The sequence below is a fragment of the Triturus cristatus genome, chromosome 7, assembly GCF_964204655.1.
Source record: "Triturus cristatus chromosome 7, aTriCri1.1, whole genome shotgun sequence".
Classification (NCBI taxonomy): Eukaryota; Metazoa; Chordata; class Amphibia; order Caudata; family Salamandridae; genus Triturus; species Triturus cristatus.
The window spans coordinates 1,747,310,990-1,747,327,190 of NC_140590.1; the positions used below are offsets into that span (position 1 = coordinate 1,747,310,990).

The following is a 16,201-nucleotide window of genomic DNA, read 5'->3' on the forward strand; positions in this document are numbered from 1 at the left end:
CATTTGTGCATTTGAAACTAAGTATATGACTGTCTGAGTGGGTCTATGAGTGAGTGCATCCATCTTGCAGGGGGTCAATGACTGGGAGCATGACTGTGTGAGTGGTTCCGTGAATGTGTGCATGGGTGTCTGAGTGGGACTGTGAGTGGGTGTGTCAGTCTCTGAGTGTATCAGTGACTGGGTGCATATGTCTCTAAGTGGATTTATCTCTTTCTAGAGTGGGTCTCTGAGTGGGTGTATGAGGGTCTGAGTGGATCTGTGAGTGGGTATATGAGTGTCTAAATGGGTCTGTGAGTGAGAGCGTAAGACTATGAGTGGGTGAGTGAATGTCTGAATGCATGAGTGTCTGAGTGGGTCTGTGTCTGTGTGTGAGTGGATGCATGAGTCTTTAATTGGGTGAGTGAGTGGGTGCATGTATCTCAGTGGTCTCTGAGTGGGTGTGTGTCCCTGAGTGTATGAGTGAGTGACTGAGTGCATAAGTCTTTAAGAGGATCTGTGACTAAGTTGCAGATTCCGATCCGGGTCGGAAAGCACTCTGACCGAGCCGGATCCGGAGTGTTTTCCGAGCAAGCCGGAGTCCTGCAGTCCGACCGAGCGAGTACGATGCGGCCGTATGCTGTCGGACTCGGTTCGGTCGGGCTCCCATTGAAGTCAATGGGAACCGGTCGTACGACGCGCACATGGGCTCCCATTGACTGAATGGGTACGTCCCGGACAAGTGCCCCCCTACAGTGAGTACGCATCGGTACCATCCGCACCGTACATGCCTGTGTTGGGGGGACCCTTGGGTGTCCCCCTGTGTCCGAGTCATAGGGCTGCGGGTGACAGGGGGTCCGACGCGGACCCCCAAAGGCAACCACCCAGACTATTTGCGAGCTGGACACTCCGGGTCACACAGGCTGTCCGACGTGTGCATCGTACTGACTCGGTCGTGAATCGCATCCATTGCACACCACGGTTAGCTTACGACCGAGACGTACGGAGTGGTTCGGACCTGGAAATGACTCGGTCGGTAAATTTCATACAGCTGTACGAGTCGGGCGGAAAACACACGTATGGCTCGTAGTTTTTCTGGCCGGATCACGTTCGGTGCCCTTCCGACCCGGATCGGAATCGGCCCCTAAGTATGTGAGTGACTGTATGGGTGTTTGAGTGGGTGTATGAGTGCCTGAGTGGATCTATGAGTGGGTGTATGAATGTCTCAGTGGGTCTGTGAGTGGGTGCATGAGTCTGACTGGTTCTGTACATGGGTGTGTGACTCTCTGAGTGAGTCTGTAAGTGGGTGCATGAGTATCTGAGTCAGTGTGTGAGTGGGGGGGCAGGAGTGCCCAGGTGGGTCTGCGAGTAGGTGTAAGTCTCTAAGTGGGTATGAGACGGTACGCATAAGCCTATTAGTGGGTCTCTAAGTAAGTACACATGTCTCTGAGTGGGTCTGTGCATAAGTGTGTCCCTCTCTGTGTGAGTCTGTAAGTGGGTGCAGGAGTACCTGAGTGGGTATATCACTGGATGCATAAGTGTGTGAATGGGTGTATAAGTGTCTGAGTGAGTTTGTGAGTACATACATGAGCCTGTGACCAGCGAGGGTGTGTATATAGATATAGATACTTTGTGTTTTATAGTTTTGCCAACATTTGCAGATGTCCCTGGGATGGTATACGGGGGGGCGTTGTCACGAATGTTGGGTGTGATAAAATAATTCAATTTGGGACACATAACTCGTGTCACTAACACCCCCATGTCTCAAACATGGAATAAGAGTACCCCAACCTGACCCCTTAAGTTAGTTTTGACAGAAATGTTCAGCCCCAGAAATCGTCCCTAACCGATAAAATGGCAGCAGAACTTTCTGTTCAGGTTGATCATAGCCTATCACAGCATTCCTCCTGATGCACACATTTGAGATATACTGTGAAATCCTCGTAAAATATCCATGACTATCGTGAAATCACAGCGATAAATATCAGCAACCAGAGATATCACTATATTGTTTGTTTTTCATTTCTCAAAACCTATTGAGCGGATTTTCACCAAATAACCAAAAAGCACAATCTGCATAACAACATCTACCTTTCTGCCAAATTTGGTGTAATTTTGTCTAGCGGTTCGGGCTGTAGGTTTGATAACGTGTTCTCATGGGAATTAACATTAAAAAGCACTGTTATTTAGCGCCACTATTTCTCGGTCCCAACTACACGGACCACCCTCAAACTTACCATGACACACAGACCCTACTTTGACACTTTTTTTCTGGAAAATTTCATGAAGATTGGTCAAAGATATAGGCAAGTCAAAAAATGATTTTCTTATGGAAACTAGGTCCTAACTATAACTACCTATTGGCAATCGCCAGAAGGTTATACACATATATGTATATCCGTTCCCTCTACTTTTGGTCAAGTTGGTGGAACGAGTGAAGAAACACAAAACACACCCTCACACATAAGCGGGCAGGTATGGCATTCATGGTGAGGGTGCAAGTTATCATTTGCATAGCTAACCACAATGAGCCCTTTACAAAAGGTTTAGATTTATTTTGCAATAATACCTTCATGTTAAATGTGCTTTTTTAAACCTCTGCGCTTCTGAGCATTTTTTTAAAAACACATGTTTAGTGTTTGTTTTTTTTGTTTTTTATATTATTCTTTTTATTAAACAACCAATTCTGGTAGTAAAGTGGTAGGCCAACTGCCACAGTTTTTTGACATTAACGTTATCTTAGCCATCAGTTAGTTGCTTTACACAGTTTTCAGAACACAGCATTAATTAAAAAATTCAAGGCAGCACTACCCGCTCTGTTACAAATACCTCCCCTCCCTCTGTGCACATGTGCCTGGTCCATGAGTTACAGTCCACTGCATTTAGTCCAATTCCCACAAATTTAATCCCACTTGTTAAGGTACCCCTACCCTGGAATACCACATTTTCAGCACTACAGCCCCAGTCCAGATCGTCTTTCCACTCAGCAACAACTGCCCACCCCATTCTCGCATGATATACTCCGCCAGCCGTTCCCCAACTGGAACATTCTTCTTTAGGGCATGCTTGAGTTGTGAATATCGACGGAATTCCTTATTGGACATTTGATATTCTACTTTGAGATCCTCAAAGCTAATGATGTTGGGCCCCCTCCATACGTCTCCCAGGTGCTCAATCCCAATGGTCTGCCATTTACCAAACCCTTCCAGTTGACCCACCAGGAGGTCCACGCCCCAAAGCGGGGTTCGTTTGATCATCTTGTCTTTCCCTCCCAGGAATAGTGTGGCTTCCCTCCAGATTTGTATGGGCACCTCTGTGTGAGGAAGTACTGTGCCTTTTACATCTTTACAGTATAGGGTTGCCAGGTAGCCTCACCTTCCCATGTGATGTTGATAAGCAGCTCTGAAGGCGGGCTCCTCTCTCCCCGCGTATACCCACTCATTGACAGTTATAAGCTGCACAGCCCTATAATATTTCTTATTATCGGGAACCGCCAGTTCCCCCTCGTATACGTTCCACTGTAATTTGCCCAGGGCAAGTCTAGCCTGTCCCCCATCCCATAGAAGGACTCGCAGCTCCGCATCTATTTGCTTCAAGAAACCAGGCGGAACTGCGAATGGAGTATTTTGCAGCACATAAAGTAGCCTCGGTAAAGACATCATCTTGAATAGGGTGGCTTGTCCCATCAACCTCAGGGGAAGTTTACGCCAGTGTTGAATGTCCCTACGTAACCTGTCTAGCTGGGGAAACAAATTATCCTCCAGAAATCTAGTTGTCCCTTTGGAAATAATTATGGCTAAGTACTTGAAGGTGTCCTTATTCACCAAGGAGCTTGCGCAAGTTGGCAGACTCGGGGTTGTGCCAGCCAGGACATACAGCAGGGATTTATTCCAGTTTATTCTATTTCCGGAGTACCCCAGAAACGTTTGAAATATATGTATGGTCCGATTTTTAGAGAACCTGGGGTTGGTGACATACAGCAGTATATCATCTGCGTACAGAGATATTTTTTCCACTCAGTCTCCTTCTCCACTGATTTCCCAGATTATAGGGTCTATCCTCACCCATGCCGCTAAGGGCTCCAATGTCAGGGCAAACAGCATGGGCGAGAGCGGGCATCCCTGCCTTGTGCCTTTGTAAAGTCTAATAGTCCTTGAGGTTTCTCCATTGACTTTCACCCTAGCTAAAGGACTTGTGTATAGGAGTCGCACCCAAGCACAGAACCCAGGACTAAACCCACATTTTTCCAATACTACTTGTAAGTTGGCTGTATTATCGAATGCTATGCATGCGTCTAAAGAGAGAAGCACAGCATGCTCTGCCGTGTTAATTTTGGTGCTATGCAGCACCCCATATAATCTTCATAAATTGAGCCTAGTGCTCCTATGTGGCATGAACCTGGATTGATCTGGGTGGATCAAAGTGGTAATGACTGTGGTGAGCCTATTTGCCAGTGCCTTGGCTAGCACCTTGGCCTCTACATTCAGGAGCAATATCGGCCGGTATGAGACGCATTCTGTTGGTGGTTTCCCTTGCTTTAGTATTACTACTATGGTGGCGATCCTTTGATCAGCTGGTAGTACTGCAAGACTGGTCCTCAACCTGCCAAGACACTGCCACATCTCCCAGCACCTGCGCACACTCCACTGGCTCCACATCGAGGCTAGAGTCACCTTCAAGATGCTCACCAATGCATACAAGGCCTTCCAGACAGACAACATTGCTCCCCATCTTCGCAAGAAACCTCAAAACCTTGCTCTTCGACAGAGCCCCTCCTTGATGGACTGGAACCTGCACCCCCCCATCCCCAGCGCCTTGAGGGTGAGTAGTCGCGCTCAACAAACGCCTGATTGATTGATTGATTGATTGATTGATTGATTGATTGATTTACCCAAGGTCCAGTGCCTCGTTGTACATATTTAACATATGTGGGGTCACCTTCGATGCCACCCCTTTATAAAATTCTATTGGGATTCCGTTAGGACCCGTAGCTCTGTCAGATTGTAGGTCCCCCATCAACCTCGTTATCTCTCCTGGCGATAGATCACATCCAATGCCTTTCTGTCCTCAATGTACAAGCTTGGGACAGGAATATCCCTCAACAGTTCTATACACTCCACCCTTGTCTAGTTCTATATAGGGACTCATAGTAGTCCGCAAATGCTGATGTAATCTCCTCCCCCGTCATTTTGATCTCTAGGTGTGGGGTATGTATCCCCAAGACTTAGTTTCGTTCGGTATCTCTCTTATCCAACCATACTAGTAATTTGTTAGCCTTCTCCCCTAGCTCATACACACGCCATTGGGTAGCTCTAGCATAGGTCTTTGGCGCTCCTTCAACTATATGCTTAAACTCCTTTGTTTTAATCCGGATCTGCTGTCTTGCCTGCTGTGCTATGACTGTATCCCCCACGGCTTTCTTCTCCAATTGTAGCATATCTGCTTCTAATATATCACATGGGACACGTTGTTCCTTCTTATTCTCTCCCACTATGGCCTGGACATATCCTCGCATAACTACATTCTATGCCTCCCAGAGTGTGCAGGATGACTACACTGTGCCAAAGTTATCTTCTTAATACTGTATTATACATTCCGCAATTTTCTCCCGCACCTGTTTGTCCCTAAAGAGCCACAAGTCTATTCTGGGGGGCAGGATGCAGTTCTTTACTGGGCCCTTAAGTTGTGTCACCACTGGGGAATGGTCAGATATGCCTCTGGCCTTGTGCTCTGCCCCCTTGAACCATTGCAATGAATTCCCAGTGTCATGAGATAATCTAAACACGAGTATCCCTCATGGGAGGCTGAGTGAAAAGTGTACTGCCGGTCTCCTGGGTTGTGAGATCTCCAGAGATCTACAAGCCCCATCGCCTCCACAAAGTCTCTCAGCGGTTCAGGACCCCTTTCTTTAGTGGCACTTGTTACTATGTCCATCTCGGGATTAATCACTGCATTCATTATCAGTATACCCGCCGGGAGGTCCACCAACAAAGACCCCAGCCCTTAAAATGCTTCCGAATGTAGCTCGGTGGTATGTAGACAGAGCATATATTGAGCACTTTCCCCTGCCAGCATCCCGTTATAGCATCATATCGACCCATCCCGCTGTGCCATGTTCTCCCAAGTGACAGAGGGAGGAAAGTGCGAATCAGTATCCCGACCCCTCTTGACCCTGTTGTGAAACCTGCATGATCCACTGACTTGTACCCAAACCTATCAAGTGCCTTAAATGTATTTCCTTTAAGATGGGTTTCTTGGAGTAAAACAATATCAGGGTTATGCCCACGAAGGTACTGCAATACCACTCTATGTTTTATTTTGTGTCCTAATCCATTAACATTCCAGGTTAATATATGTATGTTCTCAGTATCGTGGGGTGTAGCCCTATCTCTCACTGATTCCTGACTCCTGCTGGACATGGATTTACGTTAGATAGTTCCGAATAATAAATTGCGGGGGATTTGTCCCATCCCTGCTGTCTCCTGTGTGCTTCATGGCCCGTTCCCTCAGCCCTCCAGAATATGAACTTGCCAATAATCATGGCTAACTCTACTAAGATTACAAAGCATCGTGCAACCCCCCCCCCCCCCACCCTGCATCCCTGCGCTGTGGGTAAAAAACATCCAACCCTCCCAACTTGCAGAGAGCCTGTTGCCCAAACTTAAACAAGAAAACTGGGTCAGCCTGCACGAAGAGTCCGCGCCCCCCCAACCCCTCCCACTCCTAAAACATTCAGTGGTGCTGTTCGGGTGTCATAGCCACTCATTCCTTAGGTAAGTACCACTGTTGGATACAAAACCCCGTCAGACACACAGCGCACCAATCTTATCTGTACAGAAGGCTTCGACTCTGGGATCTACACCCAGTTCAAGTTCACTGATAGGCCGGTTTGCTGTACTCCACGGACAATTCCAAGTTCTCGATTGCCAGTGTCATCCAGCGTTATCTTCACTCCCTTCTCGGGGATGTGCAATCTGCCCCCCACTGGTATCCACTCGGCATTCCCACTTCTGACTCTTCGTCTCGTGCTTCCACTGCCGATGCAGCTTTCTGCCAGCGCTTTCCCTTTGTGACCTGTATCCATCCCTCCAGACAGTCGTGTGCCTCCTCCAGAGTTGCAAACCTGACCTCCATACTTTGCCCTCAGCGATCACTCACAGGGTCACCGGAAACAGCTTGGAATATTTGATGTCCTGTGCTCGGAGGAGTTTTTGAATTTCAGGAAAGGACCGCCACTGCTGCTGCACTTTGTGAGTGAAGTCTGCGTAAATGGATATGTTAGAGTTTTCATATTTCAGGGCCGGTGCACTTCTTGTCACCTCAGGATTAGGTCTCTATTCCTAAAATGGAATAGTCTTGCTATTATGGGCCGTGGTGGGGCTCCCGGTCTCAGTCTCATCCCTGTGATTCTGCACGCACATTCCACTGAAAAGAAATTCGAGAGGCCCGTAGGCTGGAGAGAGTTGGTTATGAGGTCTTCCACAAAAAGATCCGCTGCTTGTCCTGCCGCCCCTTCTGGCACACCAATAATGCATATATTGTTTCGGCGGGAGCACCCTTCCTGGTCCTAAACATAGCTTCTAGTATTGTAGTCTGTGCCAGCTCCTTAATTTGTTTTTGCATGGTGTTGGTGTCCTTAGCTAGTGCAGCAGTTGTTTCTTCTACCCCAGACACTCGCACTCTCATATTGCCCAGATCCGCTCTCAAGAAAGTCACCTCCGAAGTTACTGCATCTATCTTCCCCGCTAGTTCTGTCCTGATGCCCTGGATGGCTGCCATAATGTCCTGCAAGGTGGGCTCCGGGTTGCCGTTGATGATTCTGCCATGCGCCCCTCTCCTCCCCATGCCGGCCACTGGCTCTTTGCCTCCAGTCATTTCCCCGGACCTTACCACTTGGAGGGCCCAGCCTTCCGTTGGGGCCCTTCTATTAGTGCGATCCTCAGACCCGGAATCTCAGACCCAAAGTTGGTGGCTGTGCCTCTGTCTGCTGGGCATAAATGCCTCCACTGTCCCTGAAAGGTTCACCCAGATGGGCCCTCCGCTCTACCAAGTAGGCATCCTCCTCTACCTTTACTGTACAAGCAGGACCCCCTATTCCAGGCTTTCAATTGGGCACTTCACCATACCAATTTACAGCTGCCAATCCCCTGCTGGTGAGGCAAATCACCAGCCGCTGTCTCCATAATTGTCCGTAGCTCCAAGATGGCCGCTCCGTTGTAGGCGTTGATTGTGCGGCCTCACCTGACTGCGCACTTCGGGTAGGAAGCAGCCACCCACTGTGTGTGCCCTGGGATGCTGCGTGCTTCTCTATATCTCCCTCACTCGCTTTCCATTCATGGTCAGTGGTGTATCTGCCGGCCGGGGTGCTCCCCTCTCTATCTAACTGGTGCTGCGTGTCCCGGGGACTCAGCCCCCAACTTTTGATCCGCCCGCTGGCTGCACCGAACCGTCTCACCTCTCTTCATGTTTGTCGGGCGTAGGAAGGCCCCTACCTGAGAACCCGTCGGTATCAGGCGCGCTGGCTGGTATTCTCCCACACAGCTCCTTATTTCCATCTGCGTGGCGCTGCGTCGGCACACCCCAGCCCGGGGACAATGCTCATCAGAAGGCCTGCAATCTCTTCCGCCTCAAAGAGCTGCTGTGCATTCAATTTCTTGGTTCATCGCTGCACCCAGGTGTTGCATGAGTTCTCACTCCTTCGGCAGTATCACTTTGTTGAATACATGTACGGATATTCTGGGGGAAAGTCTGGATGGTTCACTGAGCCGCTCAATCAAGCGGCCATTTCCTCTACGCGTTAAGGCACTTATGCTGCAGCGCGGAAACTTAGGTAACGGGGAACAGGACAAAACCCGTACCAAATATCCTCCCTTCGTCACAGTCCAAATATCACTTTAACACTTTCACTCATGCAGTCATTGGTGGGGCCCATAACACCAACATTCACACATCACTTCACACTGGTCTGCACTTACAGGAGAGATGAGTGTTTCATGCGCTGACATGAAAGGAATACCTTATAACATATAGAAAGAAAAGTTATTTTACACATCTATACACTAATATCCTTACACCTACAGATCTCAATCGTTAACATCAAGATACTCCTCCCACGTGATCAATGGATCATTTAGTTGGATTAGTGATTGGTGATTTAGAACCAGCTAAAACACATTTTAAGATTTTGATCTTCCCTCCTTCAATAAAACACAAATGCATTTGTTTGTTAATCCATATTTGTGCATCTCTTTATCGCAAAAGTTAAGTATACATCTACAACGTTTTTTATATTTTATGAAAATCACAGAACACCATATTTACCTAAGCTGGTTATCGGGCGTCCTCTAAGTCATCAAATTAGCTGTCAATCAGTCGGAATTCAAAAGTTCTTTATGCATCACGCTACAGTCCCCAGAATGGACAAGGAGCAGAGACGTGCAAGCATCTATCAGTGCCCATAAATTTTATAAAGTTCGCAGTTCATCAAGGTAATGGGCAGCATTCAATCTGTCAAAGATTCAGAAACGCAGCAGTCACGTCGCGTAGCGTCACCGTCGTCTCCGTCAGCAAAAGGAAAAGGGAAAGCGCAGTTAGCTCTCTATTCTACCGTCATTTTTATAATAAAAGTAATGTCAAGATGTAACATTTTACAGAATTTAGGCTTTTCTAATTGGTCGGTTGGGATCGTCTGGTGAAGTTTCACACAGTTCAAGAGGTTACGTAATGGTTTTGGATTTTTCCGGTTTCTTGTAAATGTCCTTTGTTTTAATACTTGGATGACTTCCCACCGAGGCCTTGTTCGTGCACAGCGTGGCAAGGGTCATGACGAGACCACAGGAACAAACTGATGCGCAGTCACACTTCGCCCGAAACCTCATGGAATGGTGGCCATCATGTCGTGTCACGTTGGCGGCCATATTGTTTTTAGGCCGCAAGGACAACTTAAGTGAAACAAACACAAGAAGTAATTAATACATAGAAATAATGAATAAAATGTTAACCCCTTACTAATCCCTCTATGTGCTTGTAATTATCTAGCGTATAGCGACATTTAAAGCATTTATATTCACCCATTTGATGTAATCTGGAGCAACATAACGAAAACGTCACAAAAGCAACATATATCATGCAGTATTCTATTTACTATATATACTACTGTTAATGTGCGTACATATTTTAGTTATAAAGTTAATTAGCCATGCAAAATGCAAATCCCACGTATATTTCATATATTAGTAATGATGATTAAAACCAAGCAAACTTATTTAGTAATATTACAATTAATAGATTATTTAATTAGTATATTCATGCAGAATAGGGGGGTATACAAAATTTTGTTCTACCCGCTCCATCACTTGTTAAGTGTTCTGAGCACAAGAAACTACAAATGCCCGTTAACACACTTATTTTCAGTGAATAATAACATCTATCTATTACAGAGTTGTTGATAACATGCAGGTATTGTTATGGTGCTTAATCAATAGTAAATGGAAGTTAGCTTGCTAACATTTTCAGTGCTGATTAATATATATTGGTTATTTGGTTCAGCTCTGTAGATTCTAGGAGAAATAGTTCCGAGCACAGGGCTTGTCCTAAGGACAGACACTTCTTTAAATTTCTTGACCATAACCGATATTAAGTACAATGAGCTCTAGAGGTAAGGCTGTAGCACAAAAGGTCTGGCCAAAGCACAGGGTCAGTGCCTACAATCTGTTGTCTATAACGTAACATAGATTCCAGTTTTCTTTGTGGTCATGTACTCTGAGGAGAGTCTTTAGAGTGCTCAGGGTATTACCAAAATCCAAAGAAGTTGAAAGACTCTGGAATAGCCAAAGGTCGAACACAATAAAATCTTTGGTGTTGGGGGTTAAACATCTCATATTGCAGTTGAAGATGTTGGAGGTAATGTAATATGCCATTTCACTGGTGATACCATATGTGTCATTTTGATGTTTTCTTTGACATAATTTGTGAGGTCAGGAACACTGCATTTATGAATAATGGTTGTACAGTCTTCCAAAAACAGCAAATATCTGTGGAGCCTAATCACAAACGTATTTTGGAATATAAGAAGTAGTACTCCTATAGTACTCATTTATGTGTTTTTATATGCCTGTGTGGATAGGTCCTAAAACATCTAAAATGGGCATACAATGTCAATATCCAGCCAATATTGATATACATTTGGTATAGAGAGAAAGGAATGTGCCTTCTTTGCACTTTTACTAATAGGGTGTAGAAGTTATGCTGCTGCCTCGCTAGACGGCAAAGACAGGAAAAGTATAAGGAGTGCCAGCGGTATGATCTCCTGCATCTCAGTTCTGTTCCTGGCACCTCCCTTACCAAAATCTCTCTTCTTTCCAGAGTTCTCAATTGAGGGATCAGGGAATATTGCTCCTCGATCCAAGATGGCGGCCACTTACAGACTATCATTACATTTTTCCCAAACCATTAGGGTGCAACCCTTTCTCATTTAATTTCCTTTTGGGCTATAAAAGCAGGTCAGAATTATTTTCCCTTGCGTCCCAAAGCTTATGCAGTCTTCTCATTAACCTCTTCACTCCCAACTAGTTCTATTGAGTCGTGGTTTCTGTTTGGTATTTCTATTCCTGCATGCTCTTCAGCCTACTACTTGTCGCTGGTCTGTTCCCAATTGATTGCCAGCTGCTGGGATTCTCTGGATTCACTCCTGGGTTTCTCTGTCATCCTTGGAGGATCTTGGACATTGGCTTTGGTCCTCTGTCAGGGGCTTTTTCTGGAAGACACTATCTTCTTTGGCACTGTCTGGTGCTGGCGGCATCGTGGTTAGTAGAAGGGGTCGCCCAGAAGTACCATCAAACATGACCTCCCGATCCAACTTCCACAGAGGAACTACAACTCGGCATCAGTCTCAGGAGGACGACAGTAGGATAGTGAAAGTGGAAAGAGGGCGCATTCGTTTTATTTGTACTAAGTGTTTATGAATTTTGTTTGAACATTCACATTGTATACCTATTTTAGAAATCTTGGGGTCAATTTACAAAGGACTTCTTGGGGCAGAAAATGTAAAAGAATACTTTTACAGTACTATTTCCTGTACCTATAAATGCATTTGTGAAAGAGTCCCATACTTTTAGTTTAATTTTAAGTGCTAATCAGAATGTCGTTCATCTTATTTTCTGGGAGGAGTTTTCGAGAACACACTATATTTGTACTTCCCTGCTTATAAAAAATTACTTTATGCTCTAATTTTTCCTGTCTCATCTAACTCTATGCTTCTCTTGAACCAGTCTACAGGTTACATGAGAAGAGCCCTGGAAGTGAATGCAAATTTAACTACTCGTCAGGTAACTTAGGGAACAAGTTTGAACTTATTTTGATGTTATGTTATTTGTTTGTCAGACTAATTCACCTTTGATACTCATTTTATGTGTGGAGTGTCCATTAATACCTGGGAACAGGAACTGAATGCCTGCATCACCAAGACATGGAAACACTGCTGATTAAGCTTCTGCATAATTACAGACTTTAGAAAGGATTTTTCAACCAAAATTATTGTTCGGTTGAAACAGAATAATAGAGTGAAAGTCAATCTCTTTTTAGGTGAAGCATAAATGGCTGTCATGGCAGCTGTTTGGTGTTTGATGTGTCAATTAACAAGATTAATTCCATATAGCATCCTTGCAGCTAGGTGCATCGCCCCTGTTGCGCGACGCATCTTTGACCCGGGTCCACACAACGCTCTGCAACCTCAGATTATGGTACTTTTGTTCAGTGAGCCTACCTGGGTCCCTCTAGCCACCCATTGTGGTCAGCCTAAACGTTTGACTTTGCTCGGGTCTGGCACAACCAGATTTCCCAAGCTGCGATTTACACTTGTTAGCACTATTTTCACTTATAGTCTCTGCAAATCAATATCTCAAGTTCTACGTATTGGATTTTTGTTGTTTTGGTCTTGTTTTATTTACTGTAGTCAGAACTATTTTTATAACTTAGTACGGGGTCTTTGTGTGTGGTGTTTTCACTGTTTTACTGTTTAGTATATTGCACAGATACTTTACACATTTCTTCTAAGTTAAGTCTGACTGGTCTGTGCCAAGCTACTAGAGAGTGAGCAAAGTTTAATTTAGAGTTTGATACAATTTACCATGACTAGAATTGTGGCTTCTGTTTGACTTAGTTTTACACCCCAGCCAACCAACAACCCAGTTTCTAACACCCAAGTTGATAAAAAGTGACACACTTGCATACAGAAGAGTAAAACCTGCCTGAAGAAGCCGCCTTACGGTAGTAGACAAAAGTCCATCTAAAAAATGGGACTAGGGTAAGCAGTGTAAATAAAGGGAAGAGAAACATAAGCAAAACAATCATGGGCTAATGGCAGTCCAAGAAGCCCTTAAATGCCATTAAAAAAAGAAAACGATAGTGGAAGAAATAATCATACAAAACTCAAAGTGGCAATCCCAAAGAATTAAAAACATGTATGCAGGGAAATTAAAAAATAAAGCCCCAGGTGGAATTCAGGGAAATTGCAATGCAGCTGTAATTAAAGAAGGAATAGCATGAAGAAAGAAGGAAGATTACCAACTACAACATAAGGTATTGAACAACAACCTGCACCTGTGCTTTGATTTCCTGAGGGCAAGGAAAACACTTAGAAATGAAGATATAGTTTATTTCTCTCGTGATTAAAAAACTCTACACAGAGGGCAGTTAAGTAGCTAAAAATAACTAAGGTATTTGGAAGCCACATTGTGTTAAACTGTGACAGGTGTCGTTTACGTACTGTGAAGCCTGTCACACTGACGGGCACAGCTTACCAGAGTTGAGGTGGGATATGCCTGAAGTGATGGCACCATGCTGATTATATTTACGCTGAGAGGCACAGCTTCTTAAGGTGAAGCTTGTCATGCTGACAGGCACAGCTCAGCACGATTGCAACGTTGAATGAGGAAAGGGATCTGCGGGTGTTGCTCGCCATAGTTGTACCAGCTGATAAGGCACAGGCAACGGTATTTGGAAGCCTGTCACGCAGACAGGCACAGCTGATGCAGTATAAACTAATCATTGGAAGAAGCCTTTCAGAGTGTGGAACGCCTAAGGAACTTACCGGGAGCGCTTCTCTTCCAGACTAACAGGCATAACTTTCTAGTTGCCACCGTAATTGCGTGCATTAAATTGCTGACACAGAGAGTGTAAGACCTGGCACCATTGGCGTAGCTCTCCCTTCAATTTTTTTCTCTGTTACCTCTTGTGTTTTTGATATGTTTTTGCTGGTCTCGATGCTTTGGGCACTTTGCCACAGCTGTTCAGTGCCAAAGTGCAAGTGCTCCGTATTGTAAATTGTTGTAATGGACTCCATGATTGGCTATTTGATTTACTTATATGTTATAAAGCATATCTACTTTCAAGATGTCAATGTACAAAACAGAAGAGCACGACTAGACGGATGCATCAGTTGTTGTCCCTACTTGGTCCCATCTGCAAACGTTTGGCTGTTACGGTCACGCCGCTATCCAATATCAGTTGTCATAAATACGAGAAAATTCCCCCCTCCCCTCCCCCAAAAAGTGCTATTTTATTTACTTGTCAGACCCTAGTACTGTGCACCATGAGTCCCCAGGGCCTGTAAATCAAATGCTGCTAGTGGGTTTGCAGCACTGATTTTGTCGCCCACAGAAGAAGCTTGTAAAATATGGCTCTAGCCTGCCATTGCAGAGCCTGTGTGCAGTCTGGGACTGCCCTGTCGACTTGGCAAGTGTACCCACTTGCCAGTCCCTAACCCTTCCCTTTTCTACATGTTAGTCACCCCTAAGGTAGAACCATGGTACACCTATGAGCACGGAGCATTGTATGTGAAAGGTAGGACATGCCCTAATGTGTGTGGCATGTCCTGATAGTGAATTACAACCAATTTCGTTTTTCACTATTGCAAGGCTACCTGTTCCCATAGGCCAGAATGTGAAGTCTGATTATAACATCTTATAATCCCTATAAACCCAGGGAACAAGGTAGAACAACCAATTTAGTATGCCTGAGCTCAGAATGTTAAAATACATATTTTAGTGTGGGTGATTTTTACATTCTGTGTTTGAAAATACCACTTTTAGAAAGTAGGTATTTTCTTGCCTAACCATCCAGTATGCCTCTGCTAGGTTTGTGTATTACATGTCTGGTTTGTGAGTGACAGGGGGCTGGAGACGGCTTTGGCTCCAGCAGTCTGATGAGTCAGGGCTGGGCTGAATAGGACCTGGGTTGAATAGAGGGTAGGGGGAGGAGATTTCCTTTCACTTGCCTGGGCCTACATTGAATAGAGAGTAGGGGGAGAAGATTTCTTTTCAGCTACCTGGGCCAGGTCTGCTTTCAACAATGCTGTCTCCACCTCCTGCCAGGAAGCTGCACCAGGGAGGACAGAACTGGTTTTGACTAGGTACAGACACTCTCTGCCGTCAGAGAACAAAGGATTTAGTAGTATAAATATTGGGGCCCAGACCCTAGAACTTTAGATCACTTCTGGGAATCAAGACAAACCTTTGCCAAGGAGAGAAACTAAGGAAGCTGAAGGAGGAGACTGCCCCTGTGCTGGTTACTGTTTGGGGTTGGCCTGCAGTGATTAATTAATGCCAAGGAAAGGAGAAAAGGAACTTTTTGTGTACTTTATCATCTTGAGGAAGATCTCCAAGGGCTTGAAGCTGAGCTTGCCTCCTGTTCTGAAGTCTCAGGGACAAAGACTTCACCCCCAGCTCCCCTGAATTTCCTTGCTGGGAACTCTACCTGCAGAGAGGTGCCTGCTGCTGTTTTTGGGACCTCTAGAGACTGTTTGTCGCTGGGAGTGCGACGCAACGAGGAGGAAGCGTGTCGCCGCTGCAGCTGTTGCTGTCGCATCACAGAAGAAGCGTGCCACCGCTGAGGCTGTTTGCCGATGCATCGCGCTAGAAGCGTGTTGCTTCGCTAGAGAAGCGTATCACCGCCGCAGAGGTTGCCGTCATATCACCGGAGAAGGGCGTCGCAGGGCCTGTCACGGCTCAAGGATCCACCGAGTTCGCTGCATCGCTGTCGGGCGTGCACGCATCGCATTCAAGTTGTCGCATCGCACCAAAGACGCCATCTTGTCACATCGCACCGCATCGCTGCATCGCATCGAGGCGCCATTTTGTCACATCATACCGGGACGCAGTAAGAAACCAAGCATCAACTCCCCACGCAGTAAGGAAGCAATGCGTCAACTCACCTGCGCAGCAGTAAG

The 16,201-nt window shown here is 45.6% G+C and overlaps 1 protein-coding gene across 2 annotated transcripts in view; it reads left to right on the forward strand.

Annotated features, from left to right (window-relative positions):
- The window catches only part of LOC146812984 (killer cell lectin-like receptor subfamily B member 1B allele A), an 866,152-nt gene that overhangs the window by 558,172 nt on the left and 291,779 nt on the right, over positions 1 to 16,201 (forward strand). For both annotated transcript variants that reach the window (XM_085620007.1, XM_085620008.1), the window contains exon 5: positions 12,246 to 12,302. In XM_085620007.1, coding sequence (XP_085476133.1) covers positions 12,246 to 12,302 — 57 coding nt within the window. The remainder of the gene's footprint in view (positions 1 to 12,245; positions 12,303 to 16,201) is intronic.